At 50.6% G+C, this 21,677-nt stretch overlaps 1 protein-coding gene across 4 annotated transcripts in view; it reads right to left on the reverse strand.

The window, feature by feature from the left end:
- Positions 1-2,885: 2,885 nt before the first annotated feature.
- PAQR8 (progestin and adipoQ receptor family member 8) overlaps positions 2,886-21,677 on the reverse strand; it is a 29,461-nt gene continuing 10,669 nt past the window's right edge. For 2 of the 4 annotated variants that reach the window (XM_045011921.1, XM_045011920.1), the window contains exon 2: positions 2,886-8,463. In XM_045011921.1, the coding sequence (XP_044867856.1) occupies positions 7,351-8,412 (1,062 nt within the window). In that variant the 5' untranslated portion in view covers positions 8,413-8,463 and the 3' untranslated portion in view covers positions 2,886-7,350. Of the gene's footprint in view, positions 8,464-17,819; positions 17,937-21,677 lie in introns of those variants that run through there. The other 2 variants (XR_006578544.1, XM_045011919.1) reach the window with 2 other exon arrangements.

Genomic DNA, 21,677 nt, shown 5'->3' on the forward strand with positions numbered 1-21,677 from the left:
CTTTAAAAAGATGCAATAACAAGGGAGTGGAGAGACCTTCAAAGAAGATTGTTGTGAAGAAAGCACTCCTCGTCCCCAAATCCTTGAAGCGACAGACAGCGGAGGTGTGGATCAGTCAGCAGGGGGATTATTTTCCTGCTGCCTTGCTTTATCAGAAAAGTACAACAAAGGCCACGCTGTAGCATGCGAGCGGGCGGTGGGACGCGGAGTTCTTCAAATGGAGGTCGGGCAGGGAAAGACGCAATCCTGGCCCTCGAGTGGGAGAGAGAGAAGAAAACCAGCCGTGAGGAGATAAAAAAGGAGCCTGATGAGCTTGGAAACTAAAATGATAGATTCAAGGCCAAGTGGTTCTGAAAGAGAGGCGATTAAAGAGACGCACAACCAGCCTACGCTATCACGCTCGTGTACTTATCCTCGTCACGGTGCTATCTGAGCACCTCACAATCTCGAATGGATTTATCCTCACCATACCCCTGGGAGGCAGGGTAGTGCGATTATCCCCATTGTACAGATGGGGAAACTGAGACACAGAGACGAAGGCCCAGATTCTCAAGTGTATTTAGACTCCTACCTCCATTCAAGTCAATGAAAATGAGGGGCCCAAATACCTTTGTGGAGCTGGGCCTAAATGCCTTGCCCCTGGCCATATAGGAAAGCTGCAGCAGAGCTGGAACCTGAGTCCACCTGGTGGTGAGTCAGTTAATCCCTTCTTGCCCCACGTTCCCAACACATTCCCATCAGGTATTCTGGGAGGAGTGGGACAGTTCGGAAAAACCATTTAATGACTGCAGTAAAGCAGAAAGGAGGAAAAATGGTCCTGTGGTTAAGGCAGCAGCGTGGGACTCCAGACAGCTGGAGTCAGTTCCTGCCTCTACCCTTTGTGCCCTGATCCAATCTTCCTGTGCCTCAGTACCGTTCCTGTAAAATGGGGCTAATAATGCCTCCTTTGTCTCTCTTATCTATTCAGATTTTAAGCTCTTTGGAGCAGGGATTTAGAATGTGTCTGTACAGCACCTAACACCCGGGGACACAGACCCTGATTGGGGCCACTAGCTCATCCGGTCACACAGATACTGAGTAACACTACAAAGAGGTCAGACCCTGTGAACATTCAAGCCACAAAAGGAGTGAATAGGCTTCCCACATGAGCTACTTCACTATGTTCCACTGGCTGGTGCTGCATGAGGCTAATTTAACAGCAGCCATCCTGTGATGTGCCATGACCTTGTTTCCCCTCCTGTGAGCAAGTCCCTACTAGTTGACACAGCTATGATAGCCAGGTAGTAGGAAGGAGTGATTTTTAGTGCTTTCTTATTTCCATCTAGGGGCATTTTCTGTTAGAGTGATAGAAAGTCTCTCTTATCCTCAGCCAGAACAAAACAAAGAGCTGTGAGGTCCTGGACATTGGAGATGGCTGCACTGTTTAAGACCACAAAGAAGGGATTTGAGCCGTAAGTTTCAGGTTCAAACCGCTTATGGCCTGATTTTCAGAGGCAATGAACATCCACAACTTTCACTGAAGTCAATGGGAGCTCCAGGCAGTGATGGACATTAGTCCAGCTCTGACACAGGGAATGAGATTTTCTCCTTTAATGGAGTAGTTGGCTGTGGAAAGAATAATAGGAAGCCTGCATAATTTAAACCCATTTTCCAGCTCCTGGCCTATTTAATGCATGTTAACAATAAGCTTCAGGAATAAGACCAGATAACACTTTTGAGTCACGGCGGATGCTCATTACTACAGTATCTGGGCGCCCCAGGTGACAAGTTATGCATTCAATAAAATCTTTCCCTCTGCTATTAATAATGCCAGAAGATATTAAAAAAAAACCAACGTTAAACCTCACTGTCATTTTTCCCCTTGATGTTGTTTCACTCTTTGCACTTCACTCAGTTTGGGCTGGGTTAGTCAAGTCCACTTTTTTTTTTTCTATTTATAGTCAGTTTCAGGTTTTCGTGCAGCTGTTTCCAATATCCCTGAGATGTATAAATAAAAAAAAAATCTCTCCTCTCTGCATCCCAAAAATCCCAATCATCGATTTTTTAAAATCCCCTATTCTGTTTTGTAAATTCCCCATCCCCTCAATGTATTTTACAAACATTTAAGGTTTGAGCCTAAACCACTGATTTAAAAGGTTGTCTTTGTAACTTCCATGATGAATAACACTTTAAAGAAAGGAATCCCCTGCACAGGAATACATCTATTTAATAAGAAGTAGCCACACTGCACTGAGTTGATGCCGACTCAAATTCAAATTTTTTTTCTTAGTTCATTTGGAAGTTAGTTATGCAGATACTGCATTCGTGGCATGAAGCAGCATGTTTTCTGCTGCTGAGGGTGAGGAAATCTTGCCATCTGGTGGAAGGAAATGCAATCACAGACCCATGTGTTGTTATATATGAAGGACCGAATTTAAAAAAAAAACACAAAAAAGTTGGTAGTAGGAGGAGGAAATATTCCCATCTCAGATTCCTGGAGACAACCTGTATGAGTCAAGCTTTCTCCCAGGGTTTACAAGCTCGCTGGGAAACAGTGTGTTGTTGTAGGTGACCAGATGGCTATAGCAAGGAGGAACAATGATCAGGAGTTCTGGCCTTAACTCAGCAAAGCACTTAAGCATGTGCTTAACTTTAAGCATGTGAGTAGTCCCATTGACTGTCAAGAGCACTACTCTCCTGTGCTTAACTTTAAGCACACACTTAAGTGCTTTGCTGAATCGGGCCCTGCGTTCATAGCTCCGCCTAGTCAGTTAACCACTTTGTGCTTCATCTGTACCAGGGGGCTAATACCTACCTGTTGTGCAGCTTGAAAAGTGCTTTGAGATCTACCGATGAAAGACACGTAAAGCACATTAATTATGATGATTATTATTTATTATCAACTGTTTAAGGCCAAACTTTCTGCTGAACAACTTACAGCCATGACCATCACATTCCTCCTTTTGTTGGTGGAGTTACACGTTTCACGTTGCACCCCTTCGTCTTGCTTTTATAGATTTTATTACTGAGGATTTTGAACAGCTGTCAATACAGTACAAAGTTTTCAGTGGTCTCAACAATACAAAGTTGGGGGATGGTTGGTGCATAATACTCACACCCCTCCCACGCTCCCAAAGAAAAAGATGCAAAACTCACTACTCATGTTTAGTAGGAAGCAATGCTTTTAAAACCCAGCCAGCACGAGATGTAAATACCAAGGCACATGTGTAGCCTGAAGCATGCACCCCTGTTCTGCTACATGAAGCACTCAAAGTAAATTCATGGTTAACTGACCCCCTCTGCCTTCACCCTCAATACCAATGCAGCTCTCCTGGTAAAAAAATCAACCAGTAAGTGTAATCATGAGGCTGCAGATGGCAAAGCTGTTGCTTCTAACCTGCTTATTCCCAATGAGTAAGTCCGAAGAGTGAGCAGGGTAATACATGCTGGACCAGATCCTCAGCTGGTGTTAATCAACATCGTTCCAATGAGAAACACTGATCCACACCTGTTCAAGATTTGGCCCTTGGTCTCCACCTGAGGGTCATGTCCCCCAAGGAGGTTTGTGACCCTGTTTCCCATGGCCAACCTGCTGAAGCTGACGTACTCAGCCTCTTGCACCCAGGACATCATCAGATGCCCTACGAACCACTGCATCAGTTCTGGCTGAGCCTCTTGTGCGGGGCCCCAGACCCAGTGCAAAGGACTCTAGGAGCAGGAGAAAGACCAGTTGCAAGTGGCCGCGTGGGAGCTGTGACAGGAGTAACAGGCTGACAGCCGAACATGACGGCATTTACGTCCTCTTAGGGCCAACCCTCAGTGAAGTTGAAGGCAAGACTCTCAATGACTTCATTGGGTTTAGCGTAGCACTGTCAGCGGCTTGCTGGTTCTAGCCAGCTCAGGAGTGCACACATACAAGGTCCGCATAAGCAATCTCCAGCCAGCTGTGTAAGGCACGAGTACAAGACAACTTGGGAAGAGGGAGGGTTTGACAAGACTGGGTCTCTCACTGGGAGGAGGACGGCAGGGATGGCACTAACTCCAGTGTTGACGAAGCACCCCGTGTCCTTAGGACGTTATCTGAAAAGCAGCGTTGGTCAGTATTTCCCTGCAAAGTCAGCCCCATCATTCCCCCAGGAGGTCAGTTACTGGTCTCATTTGCAGGGGTGAATGGGGGTAACCGCTCAGGCTGAGAGTTAACATAGGGACACTGAAAAAAAACAACCCGGGAGGAAAGGTAACAGGAAAAAATAAGTTGCTTTGTGACACCAGTAGGTGGCGATATAGGGTCACGGAAAGCATCAGGCTCAGTCCTTCCACAGAGCGATGCACATTCTTGTCCTCTGTGGTTTGCAAACACTTGCGCGGAGATGGCATGGGTTGGTGTGTATCTTCCTCTGTCGGACACAGTGTGCAGCCTAGTTTAAATCCTTTGGAGGAGCTAACGCTTGGGCTACACAAAGATTTCGTACCAGCATAACAAAGTATTTAGGGTAGGGATGTTATGGTTATACCAGTACAACTTCCAGCGTAGATACAGTTATATTGTACAAAGATGCTTATACCAGAATACTTTATTCCCATTCCTATACAGAAACACATTCACACCTCTATAATTGCATCCACACTAGAGGGCTTGTACTGCTTTAACCCAATGCAATTACAGTGGTTCAACTTTAGAGTGTAAACAAGGCAAAAGAAGAAAATCCGCTCTGATGGACTCTTCCCCAAAACTGACAAGAGACCAACAAGTAATTTTACAAAGGCCCCCGAGCAGCTCTCTCATAAAAACATATTTGTATCGTTAGCAACCTGGGCTGAATTTGAATCAGGAACGCAGAGTTCACAGCCTCTGTATCCTATTAGCATAATCCCCCTTGAGCCAATCCCCTCCCCCCCACCTAACTTGTCATTAAGGCCAGTAGTCTCAGATTAGGGTGCCCAGATGTAGGCACTTATCCACAGAAAGGCACCTAAATTAGTGGCTTGGTTTTCAAAGAATCCAGGCATCCGCAGCTGCCATTGTCTACTGCTCCCCTCCACCAGCCAACCATTTCCCTCCCTGACTGACCTTCACCCCTGCAAAAGAGTTTGCTAACATCAAAGCAAAACAGAGCCCTTCTGGGAGTTGTAACACACACAAAAGAGAGTTCAAAAATCCCCCAAACCAGACCAAACACTAAAGCTTCTTCGGTCACATCTCTAAGCCTCACTTCCAAGGTCGGTTTCAACTCACTCAAGTAATCCAGTTTTGCTTGGATTTGATAGGCCAGATCCTCTGCTGGAGTAAATCAGCGCTGCTCCACTGAAGTCAATGGGGATTTACACCAGGTGATGACCAGACCAGTTGGGTGTGAAGATATTGCACAGGACACATGGGTGGTGCAGTGGTATAATCTACTACAAGGGAACTGGGATTTAACACTGGGAGAGGACAGAATGGACAAGACATGTGCTTACCAGTTAGGCCTGTGAGGACTGTACTTAGTCGGAGCCTCCTGGACAGCTGACGTAAGCACCATTGACTTCAGTGCAGTCATTTCAATTCACACTAGCTGGAGATCCGGCTCCTGGCCTCCAGTCGCCTACTTCCCACTCAACTAGACGAAGAAGAGACTTATCCAGTTGGTGGATTCGTTCTAAGCAACCCAAACCTTTGTAATTCATTTGGGACAGTAAAAGGGACTGACCCATAACCATCAGCATGAAATATGCAACTGTCTGCTACCCTCATTTCCATATTACAGGAGGGCTATACTACAGCGTCAGGGTTACGCACTGCCCTAGATCCATATGATCCGCTGCCAGCTCGCTCCCGCAGCAGAGGGCAAAGGCCTATTACACCATCCGTCCATTCCTCTGCCAGGGTGGGATTGTTCCTTATGGTACGTCCACTCTACTGGCACCAGTCGGAGTCGAATATTCAACAGAAATCTGCAGTGCAAATGGAAGAAGAATTTTGCTCTGAGTACAACAGACATTAGGGGACACCAGGCGGGATCATCGAAGGGAGAACGAGTGTACATTTTGCTTCACCCCCCCACACACAGTTTTTTCTCCAGTGATTACGTTTTAATCTCTAATGTTATTTAGCATTGATGAAAGGTGACAGACTCACAACCTTGAAGACCTCTGTTTACCCTCATAAGTACAACACAGGCTATAGCAAGTGCCAGCTTCCCCAAAATGCCCCAACAAAGAGCACTGCTCCTGGCCGGAAGGGGACTGTCCCTACAGTGAAGGGTCTTTGTTCTCTTTGCTCCACCAGTAACTGAGTGCAAGCTCATTTGATGCAGGCCACCAAACAGTCACCGGCATCACTGCCGACCCAGGCTGGATTCAAACAAAAAGGCTCCATATCCCATTACCAACCCCTGAGAGAGTCCGCCTCGTTATTTTAAATTTTCATGAGCAGCCCTGGTACTGAATTTCTATAAACACCCATGGTGAAATCTCCCAGTGACAGAAGAGGGAATTTCACTCACATCATCACTGGGTCAGGTGTTTCCCGGAAGAAAACCTGGGTCAGAGTCAAAGAGTGAAGCAGAGAGGGGCCCGACGCACGAAGTTCTGATCTGGTCTGGAAAATCCCCAAAGTCTGGGGATAGATGGATCTAGAGTTTTGGTCCAGACCCAATTTGGCAAAGTTATCCTAAGAACCTGGCACGATTTATTTCTGGAGGGAAGAGCTGAGAGAACATGAGTCACAAGAATCTAACTTGGAGATATATAAAGGGCTTGTGCAGCTGTACGTTACATAGTACTGGGCCACCCAGACCTCTGCAGCTACACCCTGAAAATTTAGACTCATGTGGCCCAATCCTGCTCCTCCTGAAATTTTGCTATTGACTTAAATGGGAGCAGGATCAAGCCCTGGTATAGCAGAGATGGAAAAGACCTAGTAGGTCATCGTGTCCATGTTCCCTGCCGGTGCAGGACTGATCCACACTGCACAGTCTCCTGTGCTTTGTAAAGTCTTAAATTACTCTAGCCATGTGCTTCCCCTAGGAGACTGCTTTACAGTTTAATGACCCTCAGGTTTTCCTGATATTCAATGTAATATTCCCTGCAGATTTACTAGCGGGGAACAAACTAGAAACCTCCGCCTAATCCAAGCATCCTTGGTTAAGTGCCCCAATCGGGCTTAAAAAAACACCCTGCATTGCAAGGGGCAGCCACTCAAGTAAAAACACTTTAGACAGAAGGGCTCTCATAGAGCGACTCCAGCCTGCGACCCATCCCTCAGTTATAAATTAGACAAACTGTTATGCAAACAAACCAATTTGTTATATCTCTATAAATGATCCTCCGCTGGTTTCCACTGAATTGGTACCAGCCAGTCAGTGTCTCTCTAGTCTTTGCAATGGCCTCTCAGGAGTCTCTTTTAGCCAGCCCCGCTTTGATCCTGCACTGCAGGAAGTGAGCCGTGACGGCACTACAGGCCACCAGGCCAAAGAAAGAGGCACAGGACAGGTAGATGGAGAGGGGTCCATGTCTACTCCGGAAAATCTCCTGCCTGATCTTGTAATCCAGGAAGATGGCCTCCAGCTGCGAGAGCGTGCAAAGGGCCAAGAACATGTGGAAGATCTGATGGGCGTGGCCGATTATATCACAGGAGCCCGGGAAATACTTCTCGGGGACTGGGCAGGAAAAGAAATAAGCACTGATTAGAAAGAACAGTATCTGGAAGGTGTGGTACCAGGCAGCCTGCTCCTCGCAGCCCCCCAAGTGGCACATGACCACCCGGTGTGCAACTGGGCTGATGTCCAAGACGAACGCCAGCCCTGCTGGGATCACCTGACACATCTTCCTCATGAGGGGATAGGGGCGCCGGTACCGGTACTTGGCGTAGCAGCAGCCAGCACAAGAGAGCCAGCCGCAGAAGGCAGCCGCGGGGAGGAAGAAGAGCCAGAATCTGTCGTACCAGGCTTGGTCTGAGCTGTAGTAGAAATGGGCCAGGGCGCTGCCGTATTGGTAGACGCTGACCCCGACGTAGTCCACGAAGTAGAAGGTGTAGTGAGACAGCTCCGACTTGGATTGCAGCAGGTGGGCCAAGAGGCTGCAGATTAGGTAGGTGAGGGAGGACAGCACGAAGATAAACAAAGGCCAGGATGAGACGTCCAAGGACAGCTCCTCCGCTTCTGCAAAGGCCTTGAACCTCAGCAACACAGCCAAGGCTGCCAGCAGGTGAGTCCAGACATTGACCACCTCGTTGTGCTTCTGGAACAGGCTGAAGAAGTAATAGCGCCACTCCTGGCCGATGGGGCGGTACCCGGTCTGGATGTACGGCTCCCGGAAGAGCTGGGGCACGTCGGATTCTTCGACGGTGCAGGGCATCTTGGGGAAGCCTTCCTCCAGGAGTCTGGGGAGGCGGCGGAGCTGCTGCCCGCTGACAGACAAGGTGCTGATACGCTCCAGGATGGCCGTCATCATGCTCCCCACGGCAGAAGGGAGTCCGCAGACGGGTAAGGCCAATCCCTCGCCCTGCAGTGAGGAGAGAAATGGGAGCAGTGAACAGCAGAATAAAGCCGGGACGGAGCCAGGGAATGTGAGTCACAAAATCCCAGGGTGTGTGCTGGGCGCAGCTAACAGGAGGCTATTGGCCAGGCAAAGGCCTGTGCTCAGTTGGGGTTCTACACAACCTAACGGGCCAAAACACAGCCTGAAGTAATGGGCCACAGCTCCGTGGACAGGACTGTCCTGATCCTGGTGGTTCCTACAGCGCCAAGCACACAGGATAACAAATAACAAGCAGCCCCTGGATTCCATCCCTTTGTCATCATCTGAGGGGGAAGTCTGAGATCTGCCATCCCCCATCCACTGAGATTGGAGGAACCCAGCCGGCTGGTCCCCTCCTAGGAAATAAGCACTCCTGGGACATCTCCCCCATTGCTCTCTCTCTGCTGTGCATCCCCCACCCCACCGGAAGGGGGGCAGCAGAAGGGAGTGGGGGAAACACAGGAGATGAGAGACAAAGGGCAGTCGCCCCAAGAGGGCTTCCTCTCCCTTCAGCCCCCTGTAAGGTCTCCCTCCCTCAGCCTGGTCCCTCCTCTCTCCCCGCTACCTCCCCCTCTCCCCCACCTGAGGAAAGGGGAAGGGCTTGAGCGGCACCTGCTGCTCTGCCTGCCAGCCTGGGGAAGCCAGCAGGGGGCGCAGTGAGGGAGGGTTACAGAGGCAGCCAATGGGGTGCAGCGGCCTCTCGTGGCCAGTGATGAGAACAGCAGCACTCCCAGCCAAGCTGCTCAGGGCAGAGGGGTGCTTTGGGTGGGGTTCAATCTGGGAGGTTTTGCCCTAATTATTGGGAGAGTCACTGCACAACAGCAAGCAAAGGCCCGCACCACGCTTTGAGCTTGCAAAGTGCAACGGATTTCCCCCGTGGGTGCTGCGATACCATGAAGCCCAGCATGAGAGCTGAACAGAGCTTGAGTTCCCAAGGCCGGGAGGTCCCAGTCTTAGTGGGGGGCCTCTAGTGGTGCGTCTACACAGCTCACTAAGCCTGGGTCGGTGGAAGCCTGCATTCACAGACCGTCTGATTCAGCTTTGTGGCTTGACCTGCCTCCACACTGCAAAATGACAGGGCTTGTACCCAAGTCACAGCAGGATCACAGGATCTGGGTTCTGAGTGCTTGCTGACCAAGTCGACTGATTTGGGTGTGGACAGAAGGAGGAGTTGGGCTCAAAATTGAGTCAGAGCCCAGGCTTAGTGTGCAGAGTACACATATAGTAGGAGCTGCTGTAATAATAAATTTGCGATGGAGGCTGAGCCACTTAACTTCCGAACCAAATGCACAGCTCCTCCTGGATGGGGAGCACTGGGATCCGCCAGATGGGGCCAGACCCCTCTCCACTACGGAGCAAGCAGCTGGTTCAGGTGACATTCCAGACCTCTCCCTTCACTGGCAACAGTTAAGCAGCTGCAGGTCAAGGGATTTCTGCAGCAAGGAGCAGCCAGAGAGATGATGCTGTTTTCAAGAGCCAATGGTGATCGGATACGGGGAGTGCTTAGCCTTGCCAATCCCTTCTCCTCTTTCTAGAACCTGCCTTGAAATGCAGCCATGTGGCTCCGACTGTTTTAAGATCCAGTCAGTCAGGCTTGGGGAGACATGTACTTGGACGTGCAGAAAGCCTTTGACAAGGTCTCTCCTCATCAAAGGCTTTTAAACAAACTAAGCAGTCAGGGAGAAGAGGGAAGGTCCTCTCATGGATGAGTAACTGGATAAAAGATAGGAAACAAGGGATACAAATAAATGGTCAGTTTTCACAAAGGAGAGAGATAAATAGCAGGGTTCTGCCAAGGATCTGTTTTGGGACATGTGGTGTTCAACCTATTCGTAAATGATCTGCAAAAAGGGGGTGAACAGTCAGGTGGCAAAGTTTGCCGATGATACAAAATTGCTCAAGGTAGTTAAATCCAAAGCTGACTGCAAAGAGTTACAAAGGGAGCTCACAAAACTGGGTGACTGGGGAATAGAGATGTAAATATTGTTTAAAAAGTTAATCGTTTAAATGATTAAAAAATATTTTGTGTAAACAGTTAACTGGTTAAAGGGCTGGCAGCTGGGACCGGGACTGCTCTGGCTGGGGCCGGCTGGCTGGCCTGGAGGTTAACAGCTAAGCCAGGTTAACCGTTAAGACTGATGCTTACCGGTTAACCGGTTAACATTTTATATCCCTACTGTGGAACAAAATGGCAGATGAGACTCAATGTTGATAAATGCAAAGTAACGCACATTAGAAAATATAATCCCAACTGTACATATACAATGAGGGGGTCTAAGTTAGCTGATACCATTCAAGAAAGAGATCTTGGTATCACTGTATCACTTGGTATCACTAGTTCTCTGAAAACACCCACTCTATGTGCAGCAGCAGTCAAAAAAGCGAACAGAATGTTGGGAATCCTTAGGAAAGGGATAGGTAATAAGACAGAAAATATCATAATGCCACTATTTAAATCCATGATACGCCCACATCTTGAATACTGGTTGCAGTTTTGGCCTCCCCATCTCAAAAAGAGATATCAGAATTGGAAAAAGTACAGAGAAGGGCAACAAAAATGTTTAGGGGTATGGAACAGCTTCCGTATGAGGAGAGATTAAAAAGAGTGGAACTGTTCAGCTTAGAAAAAGAGACGAGTAAAGGGGGATACGAGAGAGGGCGATAAAATCATGAGTGCTGTGGAGAAAGTGAGCAGGGAAGTGTTATTTATCCCATCACATAACAAAAAGACCAAAGGTCACCCAATGAAATGAATAGGCAGCGAGTTTAAACAAACATAAGGAAGTATTTCTTCATACAAAGCACAATCAACCTGTGGAACTCATTGCCAGGGGATCTTGTGAAGGCCAAAAGTATAACTGGGTTCAAAAAAGAACTAGATAAGTTAATGGGGGAGAGGTTCATCAATGGCTATTAGCCAAGAAGGTCAGGGACACAACCTCATGCTCTGGGTGTCTCTAAACCTCTGACTGCCAGAAGCTGGACAACAGGGGATTGATCACTCAATAATTGCCCTGTTCTGTTCATTCCCTCCGAAGCATCTGGCATCCGCTACTGCCGCAGGACAGGATACTGGGCCAGATGAACCATTGGTCTGACCCAGTATGGCCGTTCTTATGTTCTTACATATAACCTGACCCTCACAAGCCCCAGTGGGCTGGGCTTCCTGGCCCCTAGAAACAGCCACCACTGTCTGGGATTCTTGCACCAGATTGCTCTGCTCCCTGGCAACCAGCATTGCTAAGCTCCAAGGCACTGGGGTGGTGTGTGGTTGGGAGAGGGTCAGAGCTCTCCCACCACTCGCAAGTCCTGGGAGCTCCAGACACATTTCTGCAGCAGATGGAAAACTGCAGCATGAAATTGTGGGGTCTGCAACAACCCAAGCAGTACCATCCCCTGCCACGGAGGCTTGCACAGGTAGCACCGTCCTAAGGGGTGGTGGAACAGACCCACTCCTCCTGCAAGCTGGGAAGCAGCACAGCGGACCTCCCTGAAATGCCACCTGAGGCTCCCTGGGAGGTGATGCGTGTCCACACAGCTCCCATTGCAGAGCTGTGCCTAGAAGGCACAATCTTAGCCCTCAGCTTTTTCCCTGCTGTCTGGAGGTGGAGGGCTGTACTGCATGGTCAGAGCTCCCTGTAAAAACCCGCAAAGCCACTTTCAAATCTTTCCTTAAAACTTCCCTCTGCGGCAATGCCTATGATGCCCTCAGCTATGGCCAGGCAGCTGGTGTGCTATGACCGCTCTCTGTTATACTCAGAATGGGCTTACAAAGTGCAGTGCCACAGGCGCTGTGCAAACCCATAACAGAGAGACGGTCCTTGCCCGCAAAGAGCCACAATCCGCTATCAGGCATGTGCACCAGGTGACAATGAGACGATTTTCCCCATCGGTTTGTTGTGTTCACCGCTCGTCTCCCATTTCATTCTTAGACTCTAAGGGCGTGGCTACATGACAACAAAGGACCTGTAGCGTGGCTGCGACTGGTCCAAATCAGATGTCTCGAGCTCGCAGGGCTCAGACTGTGGGTTAAAAATAACAGTGTAGACATCTGGGCTTCAGACTCAGGCTGGAGGTTGGGCTCTGATGCCCTCCCGCCTTGCGGGATCTCAGAGCCCAGGCTCCATCCCGAGCCCAGATGTCTACCCTGCAGGCTTTAGCCCCACAGCCTGAGCCACGCAAGCCCAAGTTTATTGACCCAGGCTCTGAGCCGCAGGTTTTTTATTACAGTGTAGACAGCCCCTAAGCTCTCTGGGGCAGGGACCATCTCTTTGTTATAGGTCTGTACAGTATCTAGCACAGGGACATCCTCATCCCTAAACTGAGGCCTCTGGGAATACAGGCATTGGCAGACTGGATCAGACCCACAGTTCATCTAACCCACTCTCCTGTCTCTGACCGTGGCCAGCATCAGATGCCTCAGAGGAAGGTGTAAAAACCCCACTGTAGGCAGATGTAGGGTAACCTGCCCCCATGAAGGTCTCGTCTTAATCCTTAGAACTTGGCCGAAACCCTGAAGCCTAAGGGTTAATTTCCTTTCCAAAACGCTTTTAGTTTTAGCATTTACTATTACAACTCTGGGTACCACTGTTGCCTGTAGACACTAATGTAATACAAACAATAATGACAAGCTATGGACCCGATCCTGCAAACACCTACCTATGCTTGTACTTTATGCATCTGAGTACGTCCATTGATCTCATTATAGAGCTCCTATTCCTCAGATAAAGAGCAGCGTGTGTATCTATGTTTGCAGGGTCAGTGCCTCTCTCCTTATCGGACATGCACTCAACAACCACCGTCGTGGAGACGGTTCCTATATAAGTAAACACAGAGGAGTGTTTTGTTTGGGGGCATGAACTATTTCAGGGATGGGCAAACTACAACCTGGGGGCTGCATCCAGCCCTTCAGACATTTTAATACGGCCCTCGAGCTCCCGCCGAGGAGCAGGGTCCGGGGCTTGCCCCACTTCGGCGCTACTGTTGGGGAGCAGAGTTGGGGCCTTGCCCCGCTCCGCATGGTTCCTGGAAGTGTCGGCATGTCCCCCTCCAGCTCCTATACGTAGAGGCAGCCAAGGGGCTCTGCACGCTGCCCCCATCCCAAGTGCCACCCCCGCAGCTCCCATTGCCTGGCCGCACCTCTGCGTAGGAGCCAGAGAGGGGACATGCCACTGCTTCTGGGAGTTGCTTGAGGTAAGCGTCGCCTGGAGCCTGCATCCCTGACCCCCTCCCTGCCCCAGCCCTGATCCCCCTCCTGCCATCTGAACCTCTTTGTCCCAGCCCGGAGCATCCTCCTGCACCCCAAACCCTCATCCCCAGCCAAATCCCGGAGCCTGCATCCCCAGCTGGAGCCCTCGCCCACCCCCAACCCCCTGCCCCAGCCTGGAGCTCCTTCCTGCACACTGAACTCCTTATTTCTGGACCTACCACAGAGCCCGCACGTGAGCATTCATGGCCCACCATACAATTTCCATACCCAGATGTGGTCCTCGGGCCAAAAAGTTTGCCCACCCCTGAACTATTTTCTCCTTCCTCTGAAGCAACAGATACTGGCTATTGCCAGAGACGGGATATTGGGCTTGCTGGACCCATTGTATGATCTGGTATGGAAGGGCCTTCTAACCGGGGTGAGCTGCAGCGGGTTCGCACGGGTTCGCGGGAACCCGTTGTTAAATTTAGCAGCCATTTTAGAACCGCTTGTTAAGGGCTGCTAAATTTAACAAAAGTTCCCGCCCACTCCTCTCCTGCTCCGCCCCCTTCTCCTCCCCCTCCCCTGCTTCCCGCGAATCAGATGTTCGCGGGAAGCCTGAACAAGCAGCATGGAGGCAGCCAGCAGGTAAGCTGGGGTGCGGAGGGGGAGGGGAGGTGCGGCTGGCTCAGCAGCTCCCGGTCCCAGACCGCGGCTCCCTCCAGCCCAGCGCCGGCCCGGGGAGTCGGGCCCCGCGGCTGCCGCCGAGCGGCCGGGCCCCGGTGCCGGCCCAGGGAGTCGGGCCGAACGGCCGGGCCCCGGCGCCGGCCCGGCCCGGGGAGTCGGGCCGAGTGGCCGGGCCCCGGCGCCGGCCCCGCCCGGGGAGTCGGGCCGAGCGGCGCCGGTCGTGGTTCTGGCAGAGTGGACCCGGTCCCCAGGCAGTGTGGTAAGGGGGCAGGGAGGGGGTGGGTTGTGGGGGGGTGGATAGGGGTCAGGGCAGTCAGAGGGTAGGGAACAGGGGGATTGAATGGGGGCAAGGGTCCCGGGGAGCAGTCAGGAAAGAGCAGGGTTGGATGAGGTGATGGGGGCACTCAGGGACAGAGAGAAGGGGTAGTTGTATGGGGTAGGGGTTCTGGGGGGCCATTGAGAATGAGAGGAGGGGTTGGGTGGGGCGGCAAGGGGCAGTCAGGGGACAGGGAAGGGGGGGATGGGTCAGGGGTCTCGGAGTGTGTGTGTTAAGGAACATGAGGGGTTGGATGGGGCACGACCCCCCCCCCACAGAGGGGGGGGAAGGAGGGAACCCGTTGTTAAAATTTTGGAGGGAGGAGGGAACCCGTTGTTAAAAAATTGGCAGCTCATCACTGCTTCTAACTAATGGCTCCACGGATCCTCCCAAAGCTACTTCACTCAAACACAAAGGGAGAGAAGGCCGGGAGATGGCAACCACCACAGGAGGAGATCCACATTTGAGGCCAACGCTCCTGAACTAAAGAAGTCCCTAGAAGAGCCAGAAATGAAGGTTCTGAGCCTGATTTTGCAGCCACCCGGCTTTCCCCACTTCCTCCAACAACCTAACCAGTCCGTAAATAGAGCTCTGGGTGGAACTTCCTGCTTCCAGCGGGCACTGGTCACCACCGTTACGATTGCAAAAGAGTTTCTGGCAGAGCACCCGGTTCTTTTGCTGTCTGAAAATAACGCCTCGTGGGGCTGTCATTTGTCATGTTTGGCAATGGGGAACTTGTCTGGTGAGTCTGACTCAGTCCCCTTCGGTCACTTCAGGAGGGGAGATTTTCAAAGTTCTTTTCAGTTTTTTGTTTTAAACAGGGCTATGGCAAAAAAAAGCCGGAAGCATGAAAGCTCTTTCAGACAGTGTCCTCACTAAGGGTCGCTGCCTTGGCAAGATATTGAAAGAACTGGTTTAGGAGGGCTCAGAAGGGTTCACATGAGAGACTCCTTCTGTATGCTGAGGCCATGACAACTGTGTTGTGCAGTGCTGCTGTCATCACCCGCTGCTGCGCCGTTTCTCCTGGGAACGTTGTGGTCCAGATCCTGGCCTGTGGATGAGCAGCATTTGGTGCAGCTCAGGAAGGGCAACGCAAAAGGGTTTTAAGCCACATTTGGGTCCCATTCCCCCTCCCTGTCCCCCAATCCTGGAGTTATGTGAGTGCTGGGCCATTCCCTGCAGGAAGAAGGAGCAGCTTCAGGGCTGCTTGGTGTTTTGCTGGCTGCCCATGCTGCTGTCCTGGCAGCCACACATCGTCATGGCAGAAGGATGCACCAGCCACACCCCTTTTTCTCCAGCCATGCCCCCTGTGCCGGCAGCCAGGAAGGGCCAGTTCAGTGGCTGTCACCGGAGGATCCCCCGGCAGAATGAAAACCCTCCAGTGGCTCCGTCTACCAGAAGGGCACAAAGAAGCTCTAATAGACTGGAGGATCTGGCTCTCGCTATTCAGATCCCTTCCCCATTTAGCTTTAACCTTCCCTCCTATCCCCAAGGATGACTGACCCGAGCTCAGCGGCATCAGGGAAGGTGCGGAGATTGGAGCCAGACCAGTGCTTCTCTCCCACAGGAAGCAGCAGCACCCGGCTCGCGCTGCCTGGCACGGAGCTATCATTGCTAGCAAACAGCGAGGAGAAGCAAAGCATCATGGGGAAGGAGGGGCCAGAGGCTAGCCGGGGAGTGAGTTGACAATGCTAAGCAGAACTCACTCGGAGTAATTTGTCTCCTGGTGCCTTGGATACTCATAAAGGGCCTGATCCTAGAAGCTGCTGGGCACCCACAATTCCCACTGACGTTCAGCTCAGCACCTGCCAGGAGCTGGTCCAGACTCCTCACACTAGGTCCTGCAAAACTCCCACTATAGCAAGGCTGTCTCGGGCCCTGAGTGTGGGGAGAGTGCAAAGCAGCTGCCTCTCCTTGCACTGCTGTGTCTGACACTCGCTCCTGTGCAGGGGCAGCCAAAGGACGCCTCGGCCTCGTGCTGGCCCGACCTCCGCACAGGGGGGAGTTTCACCACGGCAGTGCTGGCGCTGCACAAGCCTATGTCCTGCAGTTAGGGTGACCAGATATCCCGATTTTTGGGTCTTTTTCTTATATAGGCTCCTATTACGCCCCACCCCATCCCGATTTTTCACACTTGCTGTCTGGTCATCCTACCTGCAATAGCCCTTGACCCTCCAATGGACAAGGGCTACTGCAAGGCCTCGCTTCCCTCATTGTCCCACCCAGCACATCAGACCACGCAGTGCAGTGAGCGTGTGCTGCACCCCAAGGCTATAGCAGCAATCACCTTCCCTCCTGCCTACTTCAGGAACAATCCCTCCCACAGGTCACATTGGGGTGCAGCTCTGCACGGACCCCAAAGCAGGACTGTGCGGCAAGGGCACAATAAAGCCTGTGATATCGCAAACGTGGTGGAGGTTTTCTGCATGGCATTTATGGGATATCGACTGCTCCCAGCATAGTGTCATTGGTTCCTTGTACTCCCGCTTTGGGGCTACTCCAATACAAATACCGGTAATAATAAAAATAACGCTCTGGAAGGAAAACACGACCACACATCTTGCAGAGGATGATCTCTATTGTAATGCAGAGATCCCATTGCCTGGTGTCTCCAGCTGACAATCAAACAGTCCGTGGGTTTTGCATTACGCCCCTGCATGAGCACTGACCCTGTGCTGCACTCTGCACACCAGCTGGTTACACACACTAACCTTGCACTCCCCACTGGGCTCCCCGTCCCTCTCCTGATACAGCCCTTTTTAATTATTATTGAGTTTTGATGCTGAAAACTCAACTGAAGCATTTCACCCTCCCTCAGTGCCCTCCATTCCCACATGCAGGGAGCAGCCAAACAGGTTCTGGAGCTGTAACACCGCCTCAGGGCTCAGATGACTCTGAATTAGAGCAAGGTGAGGGCCCTTCAAGCCCCAGATTGGATTTCCATCCCAATGGCACTCTCCACGCTCACAATCCAGCATCGATTGTCCCCAGCAAGGTCCAGAGTTGAGGGTCTGGGTGCTCGAGCACATCAGCTGGCCTTCATGGTCAGGGGGAGAGAGGCCGTCACAGCACACGGATCACTGAGGGCCAAGTTGTGTAGCAACTTCCTGCAACAGCTGTAGCTTCCACGTGCAGGCACTTGGTACTCACCTTTCAGCCTATCATCAGCCTCTCTTCTGTGGAATCCTTGCTTGGGGGATGCCCACTGGCCCGTCCCAAGGGAGATGGTGTGTAACCAAAGCACCATGCTAACCCTTTCCCATCGCTCCTTTAAGCAAACAGCAGCCAAGAATTCAGCCCGACCGCGGACAAGTGAAAGCTGGGTGGTAATCGCCAGACTACCAGTGAGCACAGCTCATACCGGAACAGGGAGTGGAATGGGTATCGCCAGCTTGAGTGACAACACCCAAGGCCCTCGTTAACCCTTTGGAGCCTGCAGACCTGGCTCTACACAATACAGACCTGTTTATCCGAAGGGCTTGGGGCCCGAACCTCCTGGATAGCCCCGGGGGGATCACTGCAGCCGCCTGCACTAGAGTCAGAGGATGGCACTGGGGCTCTGGTTGAGAGTTTAAGTTAACCCACGCTCAGCTGACTGCTGTGGCACTGACATAAGAGGAGCCAGATGGTGGCTAGCACCTAGCTGATCGGACACTACGCTGGTGGGCGCAATATACAAATCTAGCTAGGCAGATGGATTAGACAGACACGGGTGTGATGACCCCTTCTCCTGCAAACAGGGCACTAATACACGGCCAAAGCAACATGATTGTGCGGGCCTGAAGCCTGGTTCAGCCTATGCAGGGCTCCTTGCCCATTCTGCTCAAAGGCTGGGGGAGACTGTGCAGAGGGGTTAGGACCAGGTCACGCCAGCTGGGTACAAGCATGTGCATGTGGACTACACAACCCTGGGTCCCTGGTCACACCTGTTACATCCCCTTGGCACTGCAAGTCCCAGAGGACATCCAGAGAGGTCTCTGCAACTTTTGGTACTATCCAGAAAGCCAGCATCTGTACTAGACTAGTACTGGCTACAATTAGCAGGGCGTGTGTCAAAGTGTAGGCCATCCAGAATCTAGGCAGGGCCTGCTTTTCAAAAGTGCTGAGCCCTCAGGCACCCATTGGCTTCAAGTGTACCTGCAAACGCTTAGCTGATAGACAGACAGACAGACAGACTGACACTCCAAGCAATCATGTCGCTAACAGTCTGGAAAGCGCTAATGTTTAAAGGGATAAACCACGGCGAGACATTTTTACAATAATATCCTGGCACTAAAGAAAAAAAAATCACAAGAAACACACTTGAAACCTGGATAAACAAGCCTAAGTTAAGAATCTCCTAGGTGGCTTATTTTAAACAGAGCCCATGTGAGCAGGAACAAGTTGGTAATTTCCAGCAGTCATGTGGTGAACAAAGCAACAAGCAATTAATGTTACAGAGAAAAGAAATCCAAGGTCAGCACTGGCTGGTTCCCTTTCACAGAGCTTCTATTCTCTCCCTTTCGCGGGGGTGTAGCCTCAGCTGAAAGCTGCATTCATTTGTAGGGCGTCTATTTCAGAATCTGTCCTCACCCTACTCTCTGGGGGATTCAATTATTTTGGCTGTTCCCAAACAACAGCAACTAAGTGTCATTTGTTTGGGATCTGAGAAAAAGGAAAGACTGAGGGGACCACAGCCAAGTTGTGTCATTACAAGCCCAGTAAAAATGTGCAAATTCAGGGAGAAATGATCCTTTCCCCCTTTTATGAATGCCACAAAACAGGTTTAAAAGAGTTAGCAAACCCAAACTGTTTCCAGATCTTTACTTTTGGTCTAAGTCTAGAGGGGAGGTTTGAATGAGGAAAATCTGATGCTATGTGACAATTCTCTATTTCCCCATCACTTTGGCCTCAGAACTGAGAGACAAAGATTGTACTGATCTGGTATGTTTACTTGCAGTATGTTATTCAGTCACTAGATATCTTTGTGTGGTACCTGGTAAACAAGGGTGACAAAGCTGGAACTGGAGCTGCATGAAAGTCTGTTTGTATATGTATTTGCAATTGTTTTCTTTAATAAATGTCTCTTGTTTAAGAAAGACCGTGATTCTCTATAACATGACAATAGCAATGGTGAATGATCTCCCCCTAGCAACTGCCCAGGTCATTACTATTACTATTTATGCAGTGCTAAAAGCATGCTTGCCACTTATGGCAAGGTTCTAGTGCAATGGGCTACAAGGTTTTGTTGACTTGCCTGCCGGCTCTTGTGAGGATGGATGGAGTGGCCCTTCAGCAAAATCATTAGAGACTGTTGACATTTTTTGTAGTACATTTTTTGAGTTGAAAAAGGGCCATTTTTAAAAATAAAAATATTTTTGCAAAAACTATCGATGTTAGCTAATTGTGAAATTTTCTGAAGCATTTTTCATGGGCATCTTTATCAAACATCCTTATGGAAACTTTTCATTTACAAAACAAGGTTTTCAGTAAATGTAAAGTTTTGATAACAATTTCAATTCACAAAAATGTTGCCAAAAGTTTGTTAAAAATGCAAAGTGGGCCCATTTTGAAGCCTACACACAAAACAACTTAAGAATTTGTCATAAAAGTTTTCTCCCTGACTAGCTCCAGAATTCCTTCTCCCCAAAGAAACTCTGCCGCCCATCTTGCCATCCCTCCTGTTCGATGTGTATGTGAAGCCACTAAGGGGGACTGCAAAAACGAAGGGGCACAGTTTTATTAGCTGACACTCAGCTCTATGTCTCCTTTGAATTATAGCCAGGTTCTGCTGGCTCAGCACCTTCCCACTATCCGGCTGAGACTGGGAGCTGACAGGGAGTGGTCAAACCTGCACAAGATATGCCTAGTGCTTGGTGGCAGTGTGTAGAAGAACGGAAGTTGAAGGGTTATGTCTACCAGTCGTCATGACGGATAATGGCCTCCGTACCTGTTGGAGCAATGGCTGCCAGATAGCAGTGAGGGCCACTGCTTCCTTTCAATCCTACTATCTGTAGCTGGCCAGAAGTTGTGACCATCCCTCTCTAATGTGGGCCACGCCACAGCTACACCCATGGCTGTCATTTCCAGGCTCAACCAGTATAGTGTTCTTGAATTGAGATGACCCTGATAGTCCCCCTAGGCACCAGCGGATGCTGAATGCAGCAGCTTAATGGCTGAGTGAGGCAGGTCACAAGGGGTATGTCTGTACTGCAATGTAAACCCGCGCTTGAGCCCAGGCTCAAAGCTCAACCCCCTTATGTCCACACTGCAATTGCGCTTACCCAGTCCCGGGACCCTGCAGGGCTGGAGGGTCCAAGCTCAAGTCGAGCTGGGAAACAGGGTCCGAGCCCTATTGCTTTGCAGTGTAGCCGCAGCCGCATTTGACTCAGGTCCCAGGAGTCATCCGCAAGTATCCCACAATTCCATGGGACAACTTCCTTAGTCCTTTCTATCCCAACAATCTGCAATCCACTCTATTGAAAACAGAAGCCCCCACCCCTTGGCAAAGGGCAGCAGCTCGGACCAGCATTAACCTATTCTCTTCTGACCACCGATCTGCAAGCATATTATCAGAGAGCCTCCTGAATTTGCAAAGGAGAGCGAACCTGTAACATGCAGGGCAGACAGTAAAGTTTTCCCACAGTGCACCACAGTCTGGAGCGGCAACATGGAGGGAAGGAGCGCTGTGGTCTCTGGGATGTGGTTACTTTGACTCGGGTCTTGCACTGCAGATGCCAGAGCCCTAGATTTGAGCACAGGTTAGAAAATTCGTAATGCAGGGTTTAAATACAATGTAGATGCTCAAGCCCCAGGGTTCCCAACACAGGTTAGCTGACTCCAGTCCCACTAACCCTGGGCTTACACTGCAGTGTAGACATACCCTAGGAGCACATAGCTCTGGTGACTGAATCTCTACACTGGCTTCCGCTTGCAGTTCAAGGTGCTGGCCATCTTTGGCTTCTCTGCGACAGTGATCAGAAAGAAACTGCCCTTTCTCAGCTGTGAAGACCAGTTGGGGGAGACCTG

This window comes from Mauremys mutica, chromosome 3, assembly GCF_020497125.1.
Source record: "Mauremys mutica isolate MM-2020 ecotype Southern chromosome 3, ASM2049712v1, whole genome shotgun sequence".
NCBI classification, from domain to species: domain Eukaryota; kingdom Metazoa; phylum Chordata; order Testudines; family Geoemydidae; genus Mauremys; species Mauremys mutica.